The following is an 18,360-nucleotide window of genomic DNA, read 5'->3' as shown; positions in this document are numbered from 1 at the left end:
CTTGCTAGGACAGGACACGCCGGACCGCCGGAGTCTTTACTCTTCATCATTCTAATTTTTTTAAAAAAATTACTTAATTGATATAAATAAATTAATTAGATTGCCTATCAGTTTGTTTGAAACGTATTAAAGATTTTATTAATTTTATCTGTTAAATATTTAAAATAATTTAAAATACTTTTAATATAAAAAATTTAATTAATAAATTTTTTATAAATTTCGAAGATCAATTAATAAATTTTTTAAAAATTATAAAATTAAATAATAAAATATTTAATAATTAAAATTAATTAAAACAAATTTATTAATATTAAATCAATTGAGTACCATTCTAATTCCACTTTTGAAAGACTCTGCATTATCTCGTCACTTTTCGATTTTTCATATATAAATATAAATAATGTATTTCTTTCGTAAAAAATTTTTTTTACTCAAATTAATTAATAAATTTTTTAAAATGTAAGAGATATTGTGATATATTTTTTAAAATATAAAAATCAATTAACGATTTTTCTTATATTATATAAATTAAATATTAATTTTTTGTATTTATTTTTTAAATAAAAATATTAATAAATTAATTTATATAAGATTTAATTCTATTAATAAAATTTTTAGAATTAAAAAAATGACTGTATCCAAAAGACAAAAAAATGTAAAAACAAATTCCACAAAAGAAATTAATTTAGCCTCAGACTCAAATCATAAATGGGTATTTTCTTCCTTTACATATTTTTTCAACTGGACATGAATGGTTTCTCTTTTAAATACTTAAATTGAGGCTTTATATAATGTGTGAAAATTGACTCATAATACTACGTCACTGTTATTAAAAAAATCACATGGTTTTTTCCCCTAATATCCATAGCAACGAGGAATTGCAGAGGAGAAGTATCGCCTTCATGAGGGCGGCGCACAGGAGTGCGCATTGATTCTGAGCGGGGACAGCTTCTTTTGATTTGGATGCGAGCTTTTTGTTGCGACTGAGAATGAGTTATCTCCACAACTTCCTTTTATTCTTACATCTAATATAGCGCCGCATTTGAGACTAAGGCTAGGCTTTCCTTACTTGGAATATTATGATTTTTTTTCTCATCTCCTTATTTTTAAGGTTTGATCAATTGTTCAAGGAGTCCTTTTACCGACTTAGCTTTAGGTTGGTCGCTGAATCTTCTGAAAGTGAGGGCACGCTTGCATGGAGCTCTAGTGGATGGAGGGTTGTTGCATTCAGGCCAAACTATCGGGTCTAAGGCTCCAAATTGTCCTGGGGTTGCATTTGTATTGGGCCCTAGAACTCTTTACTGCATTGAGCCTAATTATATTGGTCTTAGACCTTATGTATAGAAGGCTTTAGACTTTTATTTTCCTAGGCCTTAGGGCATGTTTGACCTCAATGAAATTTTTTTGGGTAAGATGGTCTTAATAAAATTTTAATCTTCAAAAATAAAAATTCAAATAGCCTAAAATAATATAATATTTAGTGAGTTGTATCATAAATTTAAATGTAACTCATTGCGATAATATCTATAATTGATTGAATGTTTACACTTCAATACAAGTAAAATTTACTTATAAAATAAATACAGTATAAAAAAATCCAAATCTATTGAAAAAAAGAAAGAAAATTAACTTATATATATCTGCAGTTATTAGGAGTTAATATTCAGTTGATTTGATTTAAAATTAAATCGAATTAAATAAATTAAAAATAAAAAATTTAGAATTGATTTTGATCATAAACTAAATTAAATCGAATCAACCTGATTCAATTTAATTCGGTTTAATTTTATAAGTTTAAATTTTTAATAAATTTTTTATTTTTTAATATTTATTTTTAATATTTTAAAATTTAATTAAAATTTTTTAATTTTAATATGGTTTAATCTCTCTTGAAAATAATATATTATTATTATTAATCAGTTCGGTTCAATTTTTTTAATTTTTTTTTATCAAAATCAAACCGAATTAAAATAATCAAAAATTTTAAAATTTAAAATTAAACTAAATTAAATTGAAATAAATAAAAAAAATTAAACTAAATTTTTAAAGTTAATTTGATTCGATCAATTTTTTTAATTTGAATCGAATACTGATAGTGAGTAACGGAGAGGATTATATTCAAACAACCAACTTAGAAATAATAAACTCAAATTATTAAATACTAATATTTAATTTCAATGATTGAGAAATTAGATTATAAAAATTTATTTTTTTATAATATTTAATTAAGATCTATTCACAACTAAAATAATTAACTGCCGTTAAAATTATTAGCATTATTGAAAAAGACTCATAAATAAAAGAGATAGATAGAAATTAATAAATTTAATTTTATCATCATATTAAAAAATGAAATATCAAAGCATTTTTAAATTGAGATTATGAGATAAAAAATAATATTTATTGGAAAGTATTTTAATATTATTAAAAACAATGCAATAATATAACTGAAATATATTAAATTAAATTTATTTTTTTAATAAATATGTTCATATGAAAATAGAAGATGGATTTTTTTTTTCTAGCCAAACCGCCGAAAATTAGATTAATTTTTGAATAACTCATCTCTCGATATGAAATTGATATGGATAGTTTGTTATGTCTATGCTTTAAATAGCAACGGATTATCATTAATTTACCCAACTCTGCATATATTGCGACATGTCGTATGGGGCACAATTTTGTTAAAACGAGTATAATTTACACAACATTTCTGATACCTCCGCGAAGTACCTGATTATAATTCCGTATAAAAGCAACCATGAACCCGAAAATGACTACAGATCCAAATCCAGCAACAAGAACGGGAAAGAATCTGTTAATTAAGAAATGAAGTAAATACAGGGAGAGAGGTTGAGAGGAGACTAAAACTGATAAAAATGGATGTGGAGAGATCGTCTCTGTGCAATTGTGTGGTGAATTTCTTGCTGGAAGAGAACTACCTTTTGACGGCATTTGAATTGCTTCATGAGCTCCTTGACGATGGCAGAGACCACCACGCCATTCGCCTCAAAGAGTTCTTTTCCGATCCTTCTCACTTCCCTCCTGATCAGATCTCTCGCTACAATTCTCTTCGAGGTTTTCCCTTTTGATTGTTTCACACTCTTTATGTTATTCATATACCTATATGCTCTGCCTTGGTTTGCTCTGATATTGGTCATTTGTGATGCTTTTGAATGTGGTCTGTGACATTTCTTTGTGATGTGGAAATCAATTGTAGCAACACTGGTATGAGGTTTTCTTTTAATATTTGGCTAAGTAGACAAAAAAATCCAAACTTTTGCGCGAATTCTCAATTACATACACTTTTTCTATTCTTATATAAAATAAACGAACATTTAAAATTAATTGCAATTGTATTCACGTACAAAAAGAAGTTTTTTCCACTTTTGTGGGTCTATAGATTTTTCGTAGCTCGTCCAGCTCACTAATGGAGGAAGCCCAGACTAGTGACTGCAAACTTCAAGGAAGAATAAATAAGTTCATCCTCAACCAGCAACACAATAATTGACTCTGCAAGAAATTGTTCTAATGGTAATAACATAAAGAACATAAACATTGCACTTCCTAACAATTGTATCACACTAATAAAATACTCCCAGAGTTCCAAAATGATTTCGGACAGTTCATGTAAGAAACGGTGGAAGCAAAATTATAACAGCAGGAAGTTTGATTGGGATTTCATACAAGATATTTTGTTTTGATGCTTGGGCTTAAACGAGAAGTCATATAAGTTTATATTGAGTGTTTTTATAGATATCATTATAGGTTCGGTTCAATGTTTAGGGAAAGTTCCATCGAAACAACAGGAGGAGAAAACGGGGACAAAGTGGAGGAAGAGGAAATTGAGGAATGTTTTGCGTATGTGGCAATGGATGAAGAGGAAATCCTGTTTTGCTAAGGATCAATGGATGAGGAATTCTTTACATGTTGGTTAAAGGGTTTGATTATGTGGCATTTAATCTAAATTATAAAAAAAAAAAACAAAGAAATATCACCTATTATGTTAGGTGGAGAAACTTATTTTCAGCCAAAATTGATTTAAAGAAATAGACATGCAACTAATCTCAAAGTTTCGGTTATTTTATATAAAAAATTAAAAGTAGATATAATTGAGAATTCTCGTAAAGGTTTAGATTTTTTGGTTCAATTGGCCTTAATATTTTAAATTTGATATTGGAATAGCAAAAAAACTTGTTGCATTGCAAATCTGAATTGCATTTGAAGAAGCTTTTTTATCTCCTTTTATTTAATAAAGCCTAAATTCCTGCCATTGGCTAAGAGATCATCGAGGGACTTAGACTCTTGAGTGTAGAATTTGAGGAACTGATGACTTCTGTGTGTGGAAGCAGAAAAGTAATTTCAATTTCTTTAAGCATGATAATGTTTTACTAGCAGTCATTAAATATAATTTTTTCTATTTGAGGAAAATTAAGGATAATTTGTGATAATTCAACATTGAGAAAGCATTGCAGCAATTAAATGATAACTTGATAATATAACCAGATGGGTTTCAAAAAACATCACCATTTTTGTCCAGTGATACATTACTGGAATGATTAAGGCTATGAACACAAACAAAGAATGCTGAGATCATACAGATACAAACTAGACCATGTGAATTCTATTAGTCTATTTCTTAGCTTCAGGGAGTAATGGTACTTTCATTCCCGAAAGAAAGTTCTTAATGGGAGTTCTCATATATCCCATTAAGTGTGGATTTGATTTTAGTTTGGAATAGAATGCAAGATAACATATCTGCAGTAGCTTATGGCCAATAAAGCAATCATTATAGGTCATCGAGAATCCATTGTTATGTCCTATGTACAATATCTACAAGAGGTGATAATTAACTGTAGGAATAATTGTGTGGTGTGTGTAGTGCAAGTGAAATTGCTTGAAAAGATGTGATCTGAAAGGGAATATACAGGAAGATTCTTTTTTTTTTTTTCATATAGAATTTGGCATTCTTTATAAACAAAATAAGCATTTGATAGAAACATTCCGAAAATATTAGAGTTTTGTCAAAAGTGCACCTAAGATGCTGAGAAGTATCCAGAATTCAGGCTTCAGCATCCTTCTGATCTTTCAGCTGATAATGAAATGATGTTGAAAATTTACATGTTGCTATACTGATAGAGCTACAGCAAAACAGGTTATATATTTGTTTTGCCGGGGAGAGTGCATGGATAGAGGGTTATAATGTGATGTGGTAAGCACAACGAGGCTGAGCTGCCAATTGGAAAATGTAACCCATTAATGTTTATTTATGGCTATAGTTTTTGAGAGGCAAAGGTGTATTATTTTTAATAAGTTTGATTCTTTTCTTGTTCCAAATACAAAATGGAGACTTGTGCTGACTTTCTGCATATGGTCATTTTTAGGTTTAGAATAAAGATGCGTGATATATCTGTATTTGAACTGGTGATCATTATTCAATATTTCTTCTTCCTTGTCTTCTTCTTCTTTTTCTTATTTTGTGTCCTGTGGCCTTTTGACAAGTAATTAGAAGTTTGTGGTGGAACTTATTTCACATTGGCATAAATGCATATATAAATGTGTAAATGCATGCATTTAGATTTTAGGTAGGCCTAAGCCAATACTTGATGTGTAACTGCATTTTTATGCTATATCTTGAATATAGAATGTAAACGATTATCTTTTCTGCCCCTTTTATTCTTGAAAGCAGTTGTAGACCCTCAAAATTTACTAGAAGAGAAAGATGCACTAGCAGAAAAACTAGCACTTAATGAATATGAGCTTCGTTTGGCACAAGAGGACATTGAAAAGTTGAAAACTGAACTGCAGAGGAAAAAGGATTCGCCACGGGTGGAATCAAGTGGTAATGTTTCAATTTTCTCAGCGTAATAGTTAATGCTACTTTCCATTTTCCAGGTTTTTCTACTATACATTTTAATGTTTTGTGTTTGTTAATAAAACCACATAGCTTATTGAAGGCCTCTTTTGAAAGAGAGGATTAGTTAGCTCTCAAATTACTATAATGGTTTAACCTGTAAACAGATTGGCTGCCAAAATTGGATGGGTGCACTCTTTCTAAGTTAATTAGGTAATCATGCCCACATTAGTCCACAATTAAACTGCAGTCACCATGTATATAAATTATGCATAGCTTCACAGCAAAATGGCTTAGGCTTCTGACCGAGACACTCTAAAATAGTAAATGCATTAGGTATGGTTAGGGCTGTGTTATTTGATTTAGGACTCCAAATCCATCTGCTCGTGGGATATTTGGATTTCTGTGTTATTGCTCTAACAATGATTTCCTTTTTTCAAATTTATTATCTATGATTATTTTTGTCTACAATCGCTAACTTAAATGAAAATCACAAACAAATGTTGCAGCCTACTGTAAATAATCAAAATAGTATTACTTCACTAGCTAGTCTATATTCCTTTCCCATTTTCATATTTCTATATTGAATGCAATTTCAGAGTCACAATCAGATGTTTCTGAGAACTCCAGACCAGAGATTCTACGGCAAAAGAAGGATGATTCCTTCTCTGGCTTGGGCCCTTTGAAGGATAATGAGCGTAGGGATCTTAATTGTGCTGTGAAGGAATATTTGCTATTAGCAGGATATCGGCTTACTGCTATGACATTCTATGAAGAAGTATGTAAGAATTTTGATGGAAAATTACTCTCTCTATCTCTCTCTCTCTTGATTGTTCTAAGTGTGAAGAAGTTATTTTTTCCCGTTAGCTTTTAGGGAATTACCAATGTATGTGAATCATGAAGAATCCAGGATTTACAATGATTCTAGACAAGACAATTTCAGTACAACAGGGACAACTACACAGCCTATTTGGCTGAATTACTATTCTATTCTACCCCTAAGTTTTATTTGCATGTGAAAATCTTTTGTTCTTACGCAAAAAATAGATCCTATATTTTAAAATGTATACTTGCTTTTCCTATTGTATTTTTCTGCTATTTGTTGTTTGTTGTATCTTTCTAATTCAGCTGAAGACAAACCATCTCTAGGTCTATTTTGTTGATTCAACTGGACAAAGCACTGCATACATATATACCCAACCATAAAAGTTTGAGATTTGCAAAATTTCTGATAAGTACTCTGGTGCTTTTAGTAAATTGGTAACAGTGTTAAGCTTATGTATGAAGGGTCCAAAGGTGTAACGACCCGAAAATCGGACCGCTACAGGCGCTAGGATCCAGATAGGCATAAGGCCGCCGAGACCCGTAGCAAGCCTTACAACAACCTGTATACCTGATTAATCCCATACATGATCAACATATACATAAAAATTTTGAACTTTTACATTCATTTACCAAACTCAACCTGCATGCACATAACCATAAACATAACCCACACACTGGAGCCCTCGTCAAATGCTCAAATGGCTTAACATATCATATGTTAAGCTTGGTTTACATAAACAATGATAAAACACTTAATAGATCATGTATCAAGGGGATAACCATACACATAGGGTCAAGCACAATTCTAATCCTCAATATCATTATTACATGATTATTCAATACTTTACAATTCATCATGTCCACATCTAACTATTACATAAACGTAACTTTACTCTTCTTGACCTCTTGGCCTATCCCGTACCTGTAAACTTGGGGAATTAGGGAAATGGGGTGAGCTACTAGAGTCCAGTGAGCAGAATAATAAAATATTTAAAATATATGCTATAATGGAATGCATCACACCACAGACATATCACATCAAGGATGGACTTGTCACCAATAGTCCTCTACATAGTCCAACTGTGCTAGGGGCGTAGAATGGGCCTCACTGGTCTTTCTCTTACATAACATAACATAACATTCCAACTATGCCAGGGGCGTAGAATGGGCCTCACTGGTCTTTCTCTTACATTGTGCCAAGGGCGTAGAATGAGCCTCACTGGTCTTCCATACCGTATCTCTTCCATACCGTATCATCATCATATCATATCATACGAGGATTAAAGGATCATCCAACATCCATCCACATCAACATTAAATAATGCAATGCAACATATTCGTGAATTCTAATGCAAACAACCTAGAATATCACATGGCATTCGTGATGCATGAGTCATGCTAAAATTTTCATTAGTTTGAAACATAAAGGTTTATTCTACTCACCTCTGGCAGACTCTGAAGCAGCTAGCTTACTGCTGGGGTCCTCGGATCCGAACCTACACAGGCGGACTCAAATGAGGGACCAAACATACATGAACATGACTCTAAAATATTCCCCAAAAACTCCCTAAAACACCTTAAAACATTTTATAAAAACATGATTTTACCCTTCTAGAGGTTTCCGACATCCGAGATTCCACCGGACGGTAGGAATTCCGATACCGGAGTCTAGCCGGGTATTACAAAAGGTAGTACAAATGACTAGAAATGACTGTTTGGATTAGGATGCTTGATCATCGTGGCTCTACAAGTTTTGTTATATTAAATGATTCATATCTTTTTACTGCGTGTTGAAAAAGTTTCAGATCTGGTTGTCAGCAATTTTTTTTTATGGAGAATTTAGAAAAGAATAAAGGATGCTGTTGAAAGTTCATTTTGAAGAGTAATGGTTTCCATTTGCTTATTGCTATTGGAGACAGCATCAAGCATTAATATCTTAATTTTTTTTCATCAACTTATTTGTAGCTTTCACAAGATAAAACCTTAAATCAACTGGATTTGTGCTGTGGCTGCACTTGTGCATGTGTATTGTCCTTTTTCACCTCTGATAAAGTATTTCCATATTTTCATGGTTTGACAGTTATTTCACCTCAGGTTACAGATCAGAAGTTAGATGTTTGGCAGCACACTCCTGCATGTGTGCAAGATGCCTTGCGACATTATTACTATCAGTATCTTTCATCCACTACTGAGGCCGCTGAGGTATTGAGTGAAACATATGTTGGATAATGGAATAAGCAAGTTGCTGGTTACATATCCACAATTGATTTCTCAAATGTTATGTGTAGAAGCATTCTTTTGTACTTGATCTGCTGCACATTTCTGTCCTTTCAGGTTCTCAGCCCTTAACAGAATACAGATGTGATTACTCATTATAAATCAAACTCAACTGTTTCTGATCTTCATCAATGGAATACCTATGTGTGTGTGTGTGTATCTTTTTTTTTTCTTTCTTTCTTTCTTTGTATGTTACTGGTGTTTTGGTAATCTTAGTGTCAAAAAAATGCTGTGAGCTTTGCCTTTTTATATTTAGCAGTTGGGCAACACCTTATGATTTATGTTTTCACATTTCTGTTAAGTTGCTATAATAATTTTCTATTGAAATTTTATTTTTTGCTCTTCCATTTTAGAAATTTAAGTGCAAGAAAGTGATGTCAGGTGTCATCCATAGGCTATTAACCTGTAGTATGCAGAATTGTAAATCATGCAAAAGCCTTTAGAGTTGGGGATTCAATCCTTAATCATCATTATTATCCACATGTTCTTTTGGAAAGTAGTTAAGAAAAGTGCTTCTAAGTTCATTGCTAGATTTTTAATTCAAGTTATTTATTACTCTGAAGTTTGAGATCCGTGGGCATCTTGATTTATGCAATTGTATCTTTGTGTTTGTTGCTCATGTAACAACCTAGCTGCCTGTCAAATTGTTCTTTTTTGTTAATATTGGCACTTGAGTTTCTATGAAGAATACTGATTTAGATTTTGGAGAATCAGTATAGGCAAAATTTGGATCAAACTTTTATGTGGAGAAGAGGTGTGCTTTGTGCTGAAATGTGTATCAATGACAAATTCTAAATTGCAGGAGAAAATTGCCATGCTCCGAGAAAATGAGTCATTAACAAAAGCAAATGACAGGCTGAATCGTGAGAAAGATAAATTGCAGAGAAACAAAGATTCAGCTGATAATCAAATAAGTGGACTAACTAAATCCTTAGAGGTTCTTCAAAAAGATCTTAAGGAGAGGGAGAACCAGGTAACTCTCTATTACTATAGTGCATCTTTTGGCTGTTGCATTAATTCATATATGAGAAGTACTGACATCTATATATCTATTATTATTTTCAAATTTTCAGATGCAAGAGTTGAAGCAGTCCTGGGAGCTTCAGAGGAAGGAACTTAATGATTGCAGAGCTGAAATTACTTCACTGAAAATGCCCATTGAAGAATATCGTCCTGGAAGGAGCACGGTGGCAAGTGATGCTGATTCTGTTCAATCCCAGCCCTTAGAAAACTACAAGGAAGAAATAATATCATTGCAGATGGAAATAGGAAGGTTGAAGGAAAAAATGACAAAAGCTCCTGAATATTTAGATTCCAACAACAATGAGGAGTTGTCTCTGCAAACAGAAGAGAGAGTTGTTGAGATAGATGAAGATAAAACTGTATCTCGCCCATGTGATGCAGTTGGAGTGTTGGGCGGTGAAGATGGTAAATTACTGATAAATGACAACAACACTAGCAAACCTGAGGAAGTTTCATCTGATTTGTTGAGAAATCAATCAAATAAAGATATTTATATTGAAAACAATCAAAAGGACATTAAACAAAATGGTGAACCACCTAGAAAAGATGGTGCGCCACATGTGGAATTGGACAATTTAAATGTTGAAGCTGCTTCAGGGAAAATGGCAAGTTCTTTTTCTTTCTCTTGGAAATTGCATTCTTTTCCTTTAAGGAGTATCCTATGTAACAGTTAGCTGCCTGTTTGCGGAATTGCGGCAGCTGATTGTCCCACATCGGAAGATTATACGAAATTGGAATTGGAATTGTATATAATAGGTAACATAGAACTACTAAATAACTTGGGTTAACCATTTTGGGCCAAGTGGAAAGTGGACCCAAAAGTTATTTGGGTCAGTTCGGGCCCGACTGCTTCAATTGGTATCAGAGCCACCCTAGATCAGAAAATTTGTGCGGAGCTAGTGGGCCTCCGAGGAAAGGGCTACCCGTGAGAGACGAGACGAGGTGGAGCCGCCCGAGGTACTAGCGAACCACAATACCCAAGGGTCCGGTCCTAGTTAGCAATTGTAGTGGATTCAGTTGCGACGAGAACGTCGTAAAATTTAGCGGGACCGAGTGTAACGGTCAGCTGTCTGCTTGCGGAATTGCGGCAGCTGATCGTCCCACATCGGAAGATTATATGAAATTGGAATTGGAATTGTATATAATAGCTAGTACAGAACTACTAAATAACTTGGGTTAACCATTTTGGGCCAAGTGGAAAGTGGGCCCAAAAGTTATTTGGGCCAGTTCGGGCCCGACCGTTTCATCCTACATCCATCTCTCTCTCTCTCTCTCTCTTTATCTTTCTAAGTGGGCTAGATTCTTGTTAAATATGTGAACTTGCAGGCCATTGATACTATTGGCAGGAGTACCTGAATAAGTTTTTAGAACTTTCTTTTTGCTTACCTGCCTGCCTCTTGCATTTAGCTCAAATTTCCCTGTATGGCATTTTCGTGATATTGACCTATTTTGCAGGGTGTAGAAACAATTCAGATCCTTGCAGATGCCTTGCCCAAAATTGTTCCTTATGTTTTGATCAATCATCGGGAGGTCTGCTTTTCACTGTTTTTTCTTAATTTATCTCCATGTTTATCTTAAAGACTTCTAATACTGATTGATTTGTGCAGGAGCTTCTCCCCCTAATGATGTGTGCAATTGAGCGCCATCCAGATGGCACCACAAGGGATTCCTTAACCCACACATTGTTTAATTTGATCAAACGTCCAGATGAGCAACAGAGACGGATCATAATGGATGTAAAGTCATCACTTTTGACTATATAATGGATTCTTTGGAATATTAATTGCATTCTACCTTAGGCATATAATTTGAATTTGATTCTGAATCTTCTGAGCCTATTGCAGGCATGTGTTAGTCTCGCTCAGAATGTAGGAGAGATGAGAACGGAAACAGAATTGCTTCCCCAGTGTTGGGAACAAGTGAGTTCAGTAATGGTTTTTTGGGATCTCCCATATGGCCTCTTATTTTCACTTTTCTTACTTTCTTTCCACTTGGTCGGGTCCACTTCATTTTTCTGATCTTTATGGATTGCAGATAAACCACACATATGAGGAGCGTAGATTGCTTGTTGCTCAATCTTGTGGAGAGCTCGCAGAGTTTGTCATGCCTGAGATCCGTGATTCTCTAATTTTGTCCATTGTGCAACAACTGATAGAAGATGCTGCAACTGTTGTTCGAGAGGCGGCTGCACGTAATCTGGCTTTGCTGCTTCCACTCTTCCCAAATGTGGACAAATATTCCAAGGTCAGCCTCACTAAATATGCTTCGAGGCAATCATGGAGAAGAATTCTGATTTGACAGAATTGGCTACAATGTAAGCTCTAGAACAGGTTAAAGGAACATGGTCTAGGGAACTGAATGGAGCCTTTTCCCCTTGCCATAATATAATGACTTAGATGACATGGGAAGATAAGAAAACAAAATTAAGTTTATATAATACAAATGAAATTAAAGTTACTCCATACACCAATCCTCCAATGCTTAAAATTGTTTGTGATAGGTTGAGGAGATGATGTTCCAATTGGTATGTGATCCCTCTGGAGTGGTGGTGGAAACTGCACTTAAGGAGCTACTTCCTGCAGTAATAAAATGGGGAAACAAGTTGGATCACATTTTAAGACTTCTACTTTCCCATATTATGACCACTGCTCAGGTATGCTTGTTTTTTACAATTGATTTCTTGCTTCCCCTCTTCTTTGCTTGGTTTGTAAAATAATTTTCTTAACTCTATTCTTTCTCTTCTTCAGCATTGTCCACCTCTCTCGGGGGTCGAAGGCTCTATGGAGTCACATCTACGTTTTCTGGGGGAACGGGAACGCTGGAGTATTGATGTGTTTTTGAGAATGCTGTTGGAGTTGCTTCCATTCATGCACCAGAAGGCAGTTGAAGCTTGCCCTTTTTCTTCAGTAACAGAGTTGAAGGATACAGTGTTCTCCACCTCATCTCTTGAATTGTATTCGAAGTAATTTCCAGTGATCTGTTCTGTATTACTCTTTTAGTTTCCTGATGGAAATAAGTTGTAATATTGTTGTTGAAGCTGAATGCTTGATCATGACCATATTTTGCTTCTGATAGATTTTAATATCTTACTAGGGGACACGTTGAATGGGCACCATTTGAGTGGATGCATCTTGATTGCTTTCCTCATTTGATACAGTTAGCCTGCATGTTACCTGCGAAGGAAGACCATTTAAGAAACAGAAGTACAAAGGTGATGTTTCTGCTTTGAATTATTGCGTTAAGATTTGTCCCATTCCTGTGTATTGAGGACAGTGCTTTAGTTGTTGCTAAGTTAGAGATGGTTTGCAGTTTTTGTTGGCTGTAAGTGAACACTTTGGGGATTCTTATCTGGTACACATAATGATGCCTGTGTTCTTGGTAGCAGTTGGGGACAAAGCAGATTTAACATATTTTCCGACTACCATTCATTCGCAAATCAAAGGTGTGAAATTGTTATTTTTCTAAATTTCTTTCCCTTTATTATTTCAATTCTTTCATTTACTATATTGCTATATAGCAGGAATGAGGCCAAAAACTGTTGTGGCTGAGAGGCTTGCTACAATGTGTGTTCTGCCACTCCTCTTGGCAGGTGTTCTAGGTGCTCCCAGTAAGCATGAAGAACTAGCAGGCTACTTGAGGAAGCTGCTTGTTGACAGCTCACCAAAAGAGAATCAATCAAAAAAACACTATGTTGAAATTATTAATGCTGTCCGGTTTCTTTGGTTAGTGGATAACTAGGTGCCTTTGTGTACCATTGTTCATGAGTTATATGTAACTAATGTTTATAGGTTTCTTCCATGATGCAGCACCATTGAACATCACCATAGTATGATATTCAATATTTTATGGGAAATGGTTGTTAGCTCCAACGTAGATATGAGAATCAATACTATCAATCTATTAAAAGTCATAGTGAGTTGGTTATTGCTTGTTTGCACATCATTTGAAGGGCAACTTATTGTTTGAATTTTCAAACTTCACCTAACATTATTTTGAAATTTTAACTTCATTCTTTAACAGGTAGCACACTTTGATGCAAAAGTTGTTTCTATCCATGTTTTGCCTGCTCTAGTTACTCTTGGCTCTGATCAAAACCTGAATGTGAAGTATGCCACCATAGATGCATTTGGAGCTGTAGCACAACATTTCAAAAATGAGATGGTATATGTGTTTTTCTCCTAAAGTGATACTGGCAGTCTTTAGGGATCAGTTCATAGGTTTCACTCATCATACTTGTTATGTTTCAGATAGTTGATAAAATTCTTGTTCAAATGGATGCTTTTCTTGAAGATGGATCCCATGAAGCTTTTGTTGCTGTTATCCGTGGGTTGCTGGTAGCAGTACCTCACACAACAGAGAAACTTAGAGATTATATCCTAAACATTTCTGGATAATTTAATTTTATGATTGTTTTATTGAATTAGAGAATTTCAGTTGTTCTACTTTAGCCCCTCCCTATATCAACAGTCTATAGGTTTTAATGAATAGATAAATTGTTTCGTTAACATTACATACACCTTCTTTCCAAGATTTTTCACTTTACAGCGGCACCAGCTTCTGCAAATGATATCATGCGTCGCCGTGAGAGGGCTAATGCATTCTGTGAAGCAATTCGTGCCTTGGATGCTACAGGTTCATGTTACCACCTAAACAATCTCATTGGTTTGCTAGATTTGCCATCCTCAAGGGCTTGATGGATGATTTTCATAGAAGTATCTGCATAATTTGGATTCATTGTTATATGATGGTTATACATTGTGCATTTGCCGTTTATGCACGTGACTGTTTGCCATTGAACTTGCATAAAAATCAAATATCACATTATCTTACTTCTCATTTCTACTTATAATTACTGCAGATCTTTCAGCAAATAGTGTGCGGGAATTCCTCATCCCTGCTATAACAAACTTGTTAAGAGATCCAGATGCATTAGATCCAGCGCACAAAGAAGCCATTGAGATAATAATAAAGGAAAGATCAGGTGGAAAGTTTGAGACCATTAGTAAGGTGATGGGTGCTCATCTTGGGATAGCATCATCAGTTAGTAATTTCTTTGGAGAAGGTAAGCTATTGAGCAAGAAAGAAGCTGCAGACCAACAGCCACCAACACCCGACTCCCCAAAGGCTGTGAAACCTCCACCGACAGAAGACACCAGATTCAGGCGTATCATGAGCCGTAGTTTTACCGACATGCTTAGGAGTAAAACATGGGGCCAAGAAGAAACACACAGGAACCAATAATTTTTTTAGTCTATCTCGACAAGGGGTGCCACGTAATTATCTTTTGTTATCTTCTCCTATATTTCTTATTTTATTCTTGATGAATCAAGTTATGGCCATATCAGCACCAAAGCAAAAAGGAAAAGAAGAAAAAAATCCCTATTCCTTTTATTATTATTTTTCTTTAATTTTTACTGTATAGGAGGATATTGAAGTAAAAAATGGTTCGTTAATTAAGTAAAAAGTTTCTGATTCTACTCCATCTGTATAGCTTAACGCACATCGTTCATGAATAGTTGAATTGATTCAACTGATTCTCTCAATTTTTGAAGTGAGATCAATTGGATTCGACTCAACAAGTGATTCTCTCAATTTCTGAAGTCAAATCCTACACGAAATAGACTTGAAATGAGAGATGAAACACTACACTAATAACCACATAAACCTGCTTAAACTGCTCCAATCATCCGCCTAATTAACTAAGAAAGCACATAAAAAGAAGGAAAAAGGTTGGAGGACTTTTGGTGGCTTCAATCTATTATAGCTTTTGGAGTGAGACCAACAGGGAAGAAGATACACGTACAACTCCTAATAAACATATCCTTCTCTTCTCAATTTTTTAAATTTCACACATTTACCATATAAAATCTCCTAATAAACACGTTACACACTGATTGATATAACTTCCAAATAAAATACTCTAAACCTTTATAATAAACACTGGAATTAAATAAAAAATAAAAAAAAACGAAAGATGAAATATAAATCATGATCAATTAAAAAAGATATTTGCTTAAAAATAAGAAATAAGTAAAAATCATAAAATAAAATTTAATTCGGGATTTTTTAAATATTTTATTTTTAAAAAAGATATTGATTTAAAAATAAGAAAAAAGTAAATATCATAAAATAAAATTTGATTCGGATTCTCTGAATATTTCATTCTTAAAAAAAAAAGAAAGTTTGAAACAATTAAAATTTGGAAATTAAATATAATTACTAATTCATGATTTGGTTTATGCAGAATGAAAATTTCATTCTCGATTCTATGAAATTTTTTATAAAAACCTTTTATTTACTTCACTTTTATAATTTTTATTTTTCTAAAATATATCTTAATTTTTAGCCCAATTCTTGTTCTAATGATTGATTCAACCTCTAAAAAAATATATATCTTGGTTATATTTCATCTCTTCAATAAATTTAGTAATAAGTATAATGGCCCTATTATTCCGATGGAGAGAAGAATCCATAATTAGTTTTTTCAAAAAATTTCCAAATGAATAATTTCAACAAAAGATGGATGTGGTTAGCATAATGGCTCTATTATTCCGATGGAGAAAAGAATCCGCAATTAGTTTTTCAGAAAATTTTCAAATGAACAATTTCAACAAAAGATGATGTGGTGCTAACGGTTTACTAACCATCCTTGTCACTCCAGAATATTTCAATTTATGCTTTTATCTATTATCTGAATATAACAAAAAAGATATATTTCAATTTATGTTTCTATCTATTATCTGAATATAACAAAAAAGATGTATGGTATAACGAGATTACTACAAAATATTTACTCATGAGTGGGATAAACTCTTCAGTTCTAATTTATACTTTCTCTTGGCTATATTGTTTGTCTGCTCGAGAGATGAAGCTTAAAGAAATGGTGAATAGTTTTATCAATACACAAATGTATAATTGCTCACAAATTGCAATTGTGCTTATATTCATAACTATAGGAATTGAGTTCAAGTTTTCCTTAGTCTCTTCTCATTAATGGACTCTTGACATTTACAAAGGAGTGCGGTTCTTTAGAAAATTCCTGCTTTTCTATATCTTGTAGTGGGATAATCTCTTCTGTTCTGATTCATACTTTCTCTTAAAGATAAATTTTTACTTGTTCAAATAATAATTAAGAGGAAGGAGGGTCAGAAACTATGAATTTCTTTATAATAAATAAATTCATTTTACAAGTTTGTTATTACATGTAGCTCTTATAAAAAATTTGACTAATGATATATACAATATTTAATGATATATACAATACTTAAATTATGATGTTACATAATTGATTCTCATCTTTCAAAAACTGGAGTATCCATCCATTCAAAAAATAAGCTAAAATGACTCATGTCTTGAAAATATTTTCATATAGTAATAAAAGTAGACCCAAATTCACAATATTATTTCATGAGTATTTTGTTAACGGGTAAATCATTCAAAGTATTAATAAACCAAGACAAAACCTCATATTCATGAACTCTAAAAATAATTTTTTTTTAAAAAAAAAAAAACATGATATAAGAATAGAGCGTTTAATTTGAAATTCTTAAAATAAACTTATTTAAAAAGTAATATAAATATTATTATTAATTTTTTATTACTATATATCCATTTAAATAAATATTGGACTAAAAAAAAAGCACTAATTAATATATACAATGTTATATTTTCTTTAAATTTCTCTCTGTAGTCCCTTTGTGACTCGATACTCTCGTCTTTTTCTCTTCCTTAAATCTAATTTCTTCTTTCCCCTTTCATGTGGAAGACGATCTGCGTCAATTGACTATCTATTAAAAAAAAAGATATTATTATCCCTATTAAGAGATTCAGAGATATTTCGTTCATCACTTATGATTTCTGTATGGTAGAAATATTTTTTACATACAATCCAATCAATTTTCAGAATATGCAGACCTCTTTAGCAGATTTGCGGTGGTAATCCTCGGACAATTATTGTATTGAATGATTTGATTTCTAGTTACAAGTCAGACATTTTATTTTTAATGAAAACAAAAACTTTTAGTTTTCATATGGAATTTTTTCATAATTTTTTACATTTCGATAGTTGCTTCTCAGTCAATAGATAATGATTGAGAGCAGGTCTTTCGTTAAGAAATTATGGATCTGTTTCTCTGGTTGACTTTTCTTTAAATTTTATTAATTTGGTTGTTTCGGAAAGTAATGTTCAATGGAGATTTACTAGTTATTATGGGTTTCCGAAATCGCAACGATGATGTTAGTTTTGGAACTTTATTCAAGTTTTATCTCATAGAAACTTTTTTTCGTAAAATTGTTCGGAAGACTCTAATAATTTATGCTCAAGAGATGAAAAAAATGAATATTTTTACCAAATTATCTTATGTAGGAGTTTGATTTTTAAT

General features: G+C 32.8%; 1 protein-coding gene and 1 long non-coding RNA gene across 3 annotated transcripts; one reads left to right on the top strand and one right to left on the bottom strand.

Moving 5' to 3' along the window:
• Positions 1–2,763: 2,763 nt before the first annotated feature.
• LOC110631357 (RAB11-binding protein RELCH homolog) lies at positions 2,764–15,461 on the top strand. Of its 2 annotated transcripts, none has more exons than XM_021779170.2 (20): positions 2,764–3,078; positions 5,690–5,842; positions 6,454–6,632; positions 8,774–8,881; positions 9,759–9,929; positions 10,030–10,584; positions 11,435–11,509; positions 11,587–11,715; positions 11,824–11,898; positions 12,014–12,223; positions 12,480–12,632; positions 12,727–12,941; positions 13,073–13,190; positions 13,289–13,421; positions 13,500–13,701; positions 13,786–13,891; positions 14,000–14,140; positions 14,227–14,350; positions 14,495–14,611; positions 14,838–15,461. In XM_021779170.2, exons 1-20 carry the CDS (start codon positions 2,880–2,882, stop codon positions 15,218–15,220), a joined length of 3,546 nt encoding a protein of 1,181 aa, XP_021634862.1. In that variant the 5' UTR covers positions 2,764–2,879; the 3' UTR covers positions 15,221–15,461. The 2 variants fall into 2 exon arrangements, with proteins under 2 accessions (XP_021634862.1, XP_021634853.1); XM_021779161.2 differs by having other exon boundaries at positions 13,497–13,701.
• Positions 13,785–14,938, bottom strand: LOC122723807. Its single transcript, XR_006350979.1, has 2 exons — positions 14,810–14,938; positions 13,785–14,695 (listed from the first exon to the last, which is right to left on the bottom strand). It is a non-coding gene; the product is annotated as an uncharacterized LOC122723807 (long non-coding RNA).
• Positions 15,462–18,360: the final 2,899 nt, after the last annotated feature.

Source organism: Manihot esculenta, chromosome 1 (genome assembly GCF_001659605.2).
Source record: "Manihot esculenta cultivar AM560-2 chromosome 1, M.esculenta_v8, whole genome shotgun sequence".
Classification (NCBI taxonomy): Eukaryota; Viridiplantae; Streptophyta; class Magnoliopsida; order Malpighiales; family Euphorbiaceae; genus Manihot; species Manihot esculenta.
This window is presented reverse-complemented; position numbering and strand designations above follow the sequence as displayed.

What these genes read in the sequence shown, in the direction of transcription:
- LOC110631357 (XM_021779161.2), top strand. Translation starts at nt 2,880, where the DNA reads ATGGATGTGGAGAGATCGTCTCTGTGCAATTGTGTGGTGAATTTCTTG. An exon ending in TCGCTACAATTCTCTTCGAG is followed by an intron (nt 3,079 to 5,689) that starts GTTTTCCCTTTT and finishes TCTTGAAAGCAG; the next exon opens with TTGTAGACCCTCAAAATTTA. An exon ending in TTCCCCAGTGTTGGGAACAA is followed by an intron (nt 11,899 to 12,013) that starts GTGAGTTCAGTA and finishes TATGGATTGCAG; the next exon opens with ATAAACCACACATATGAGGA.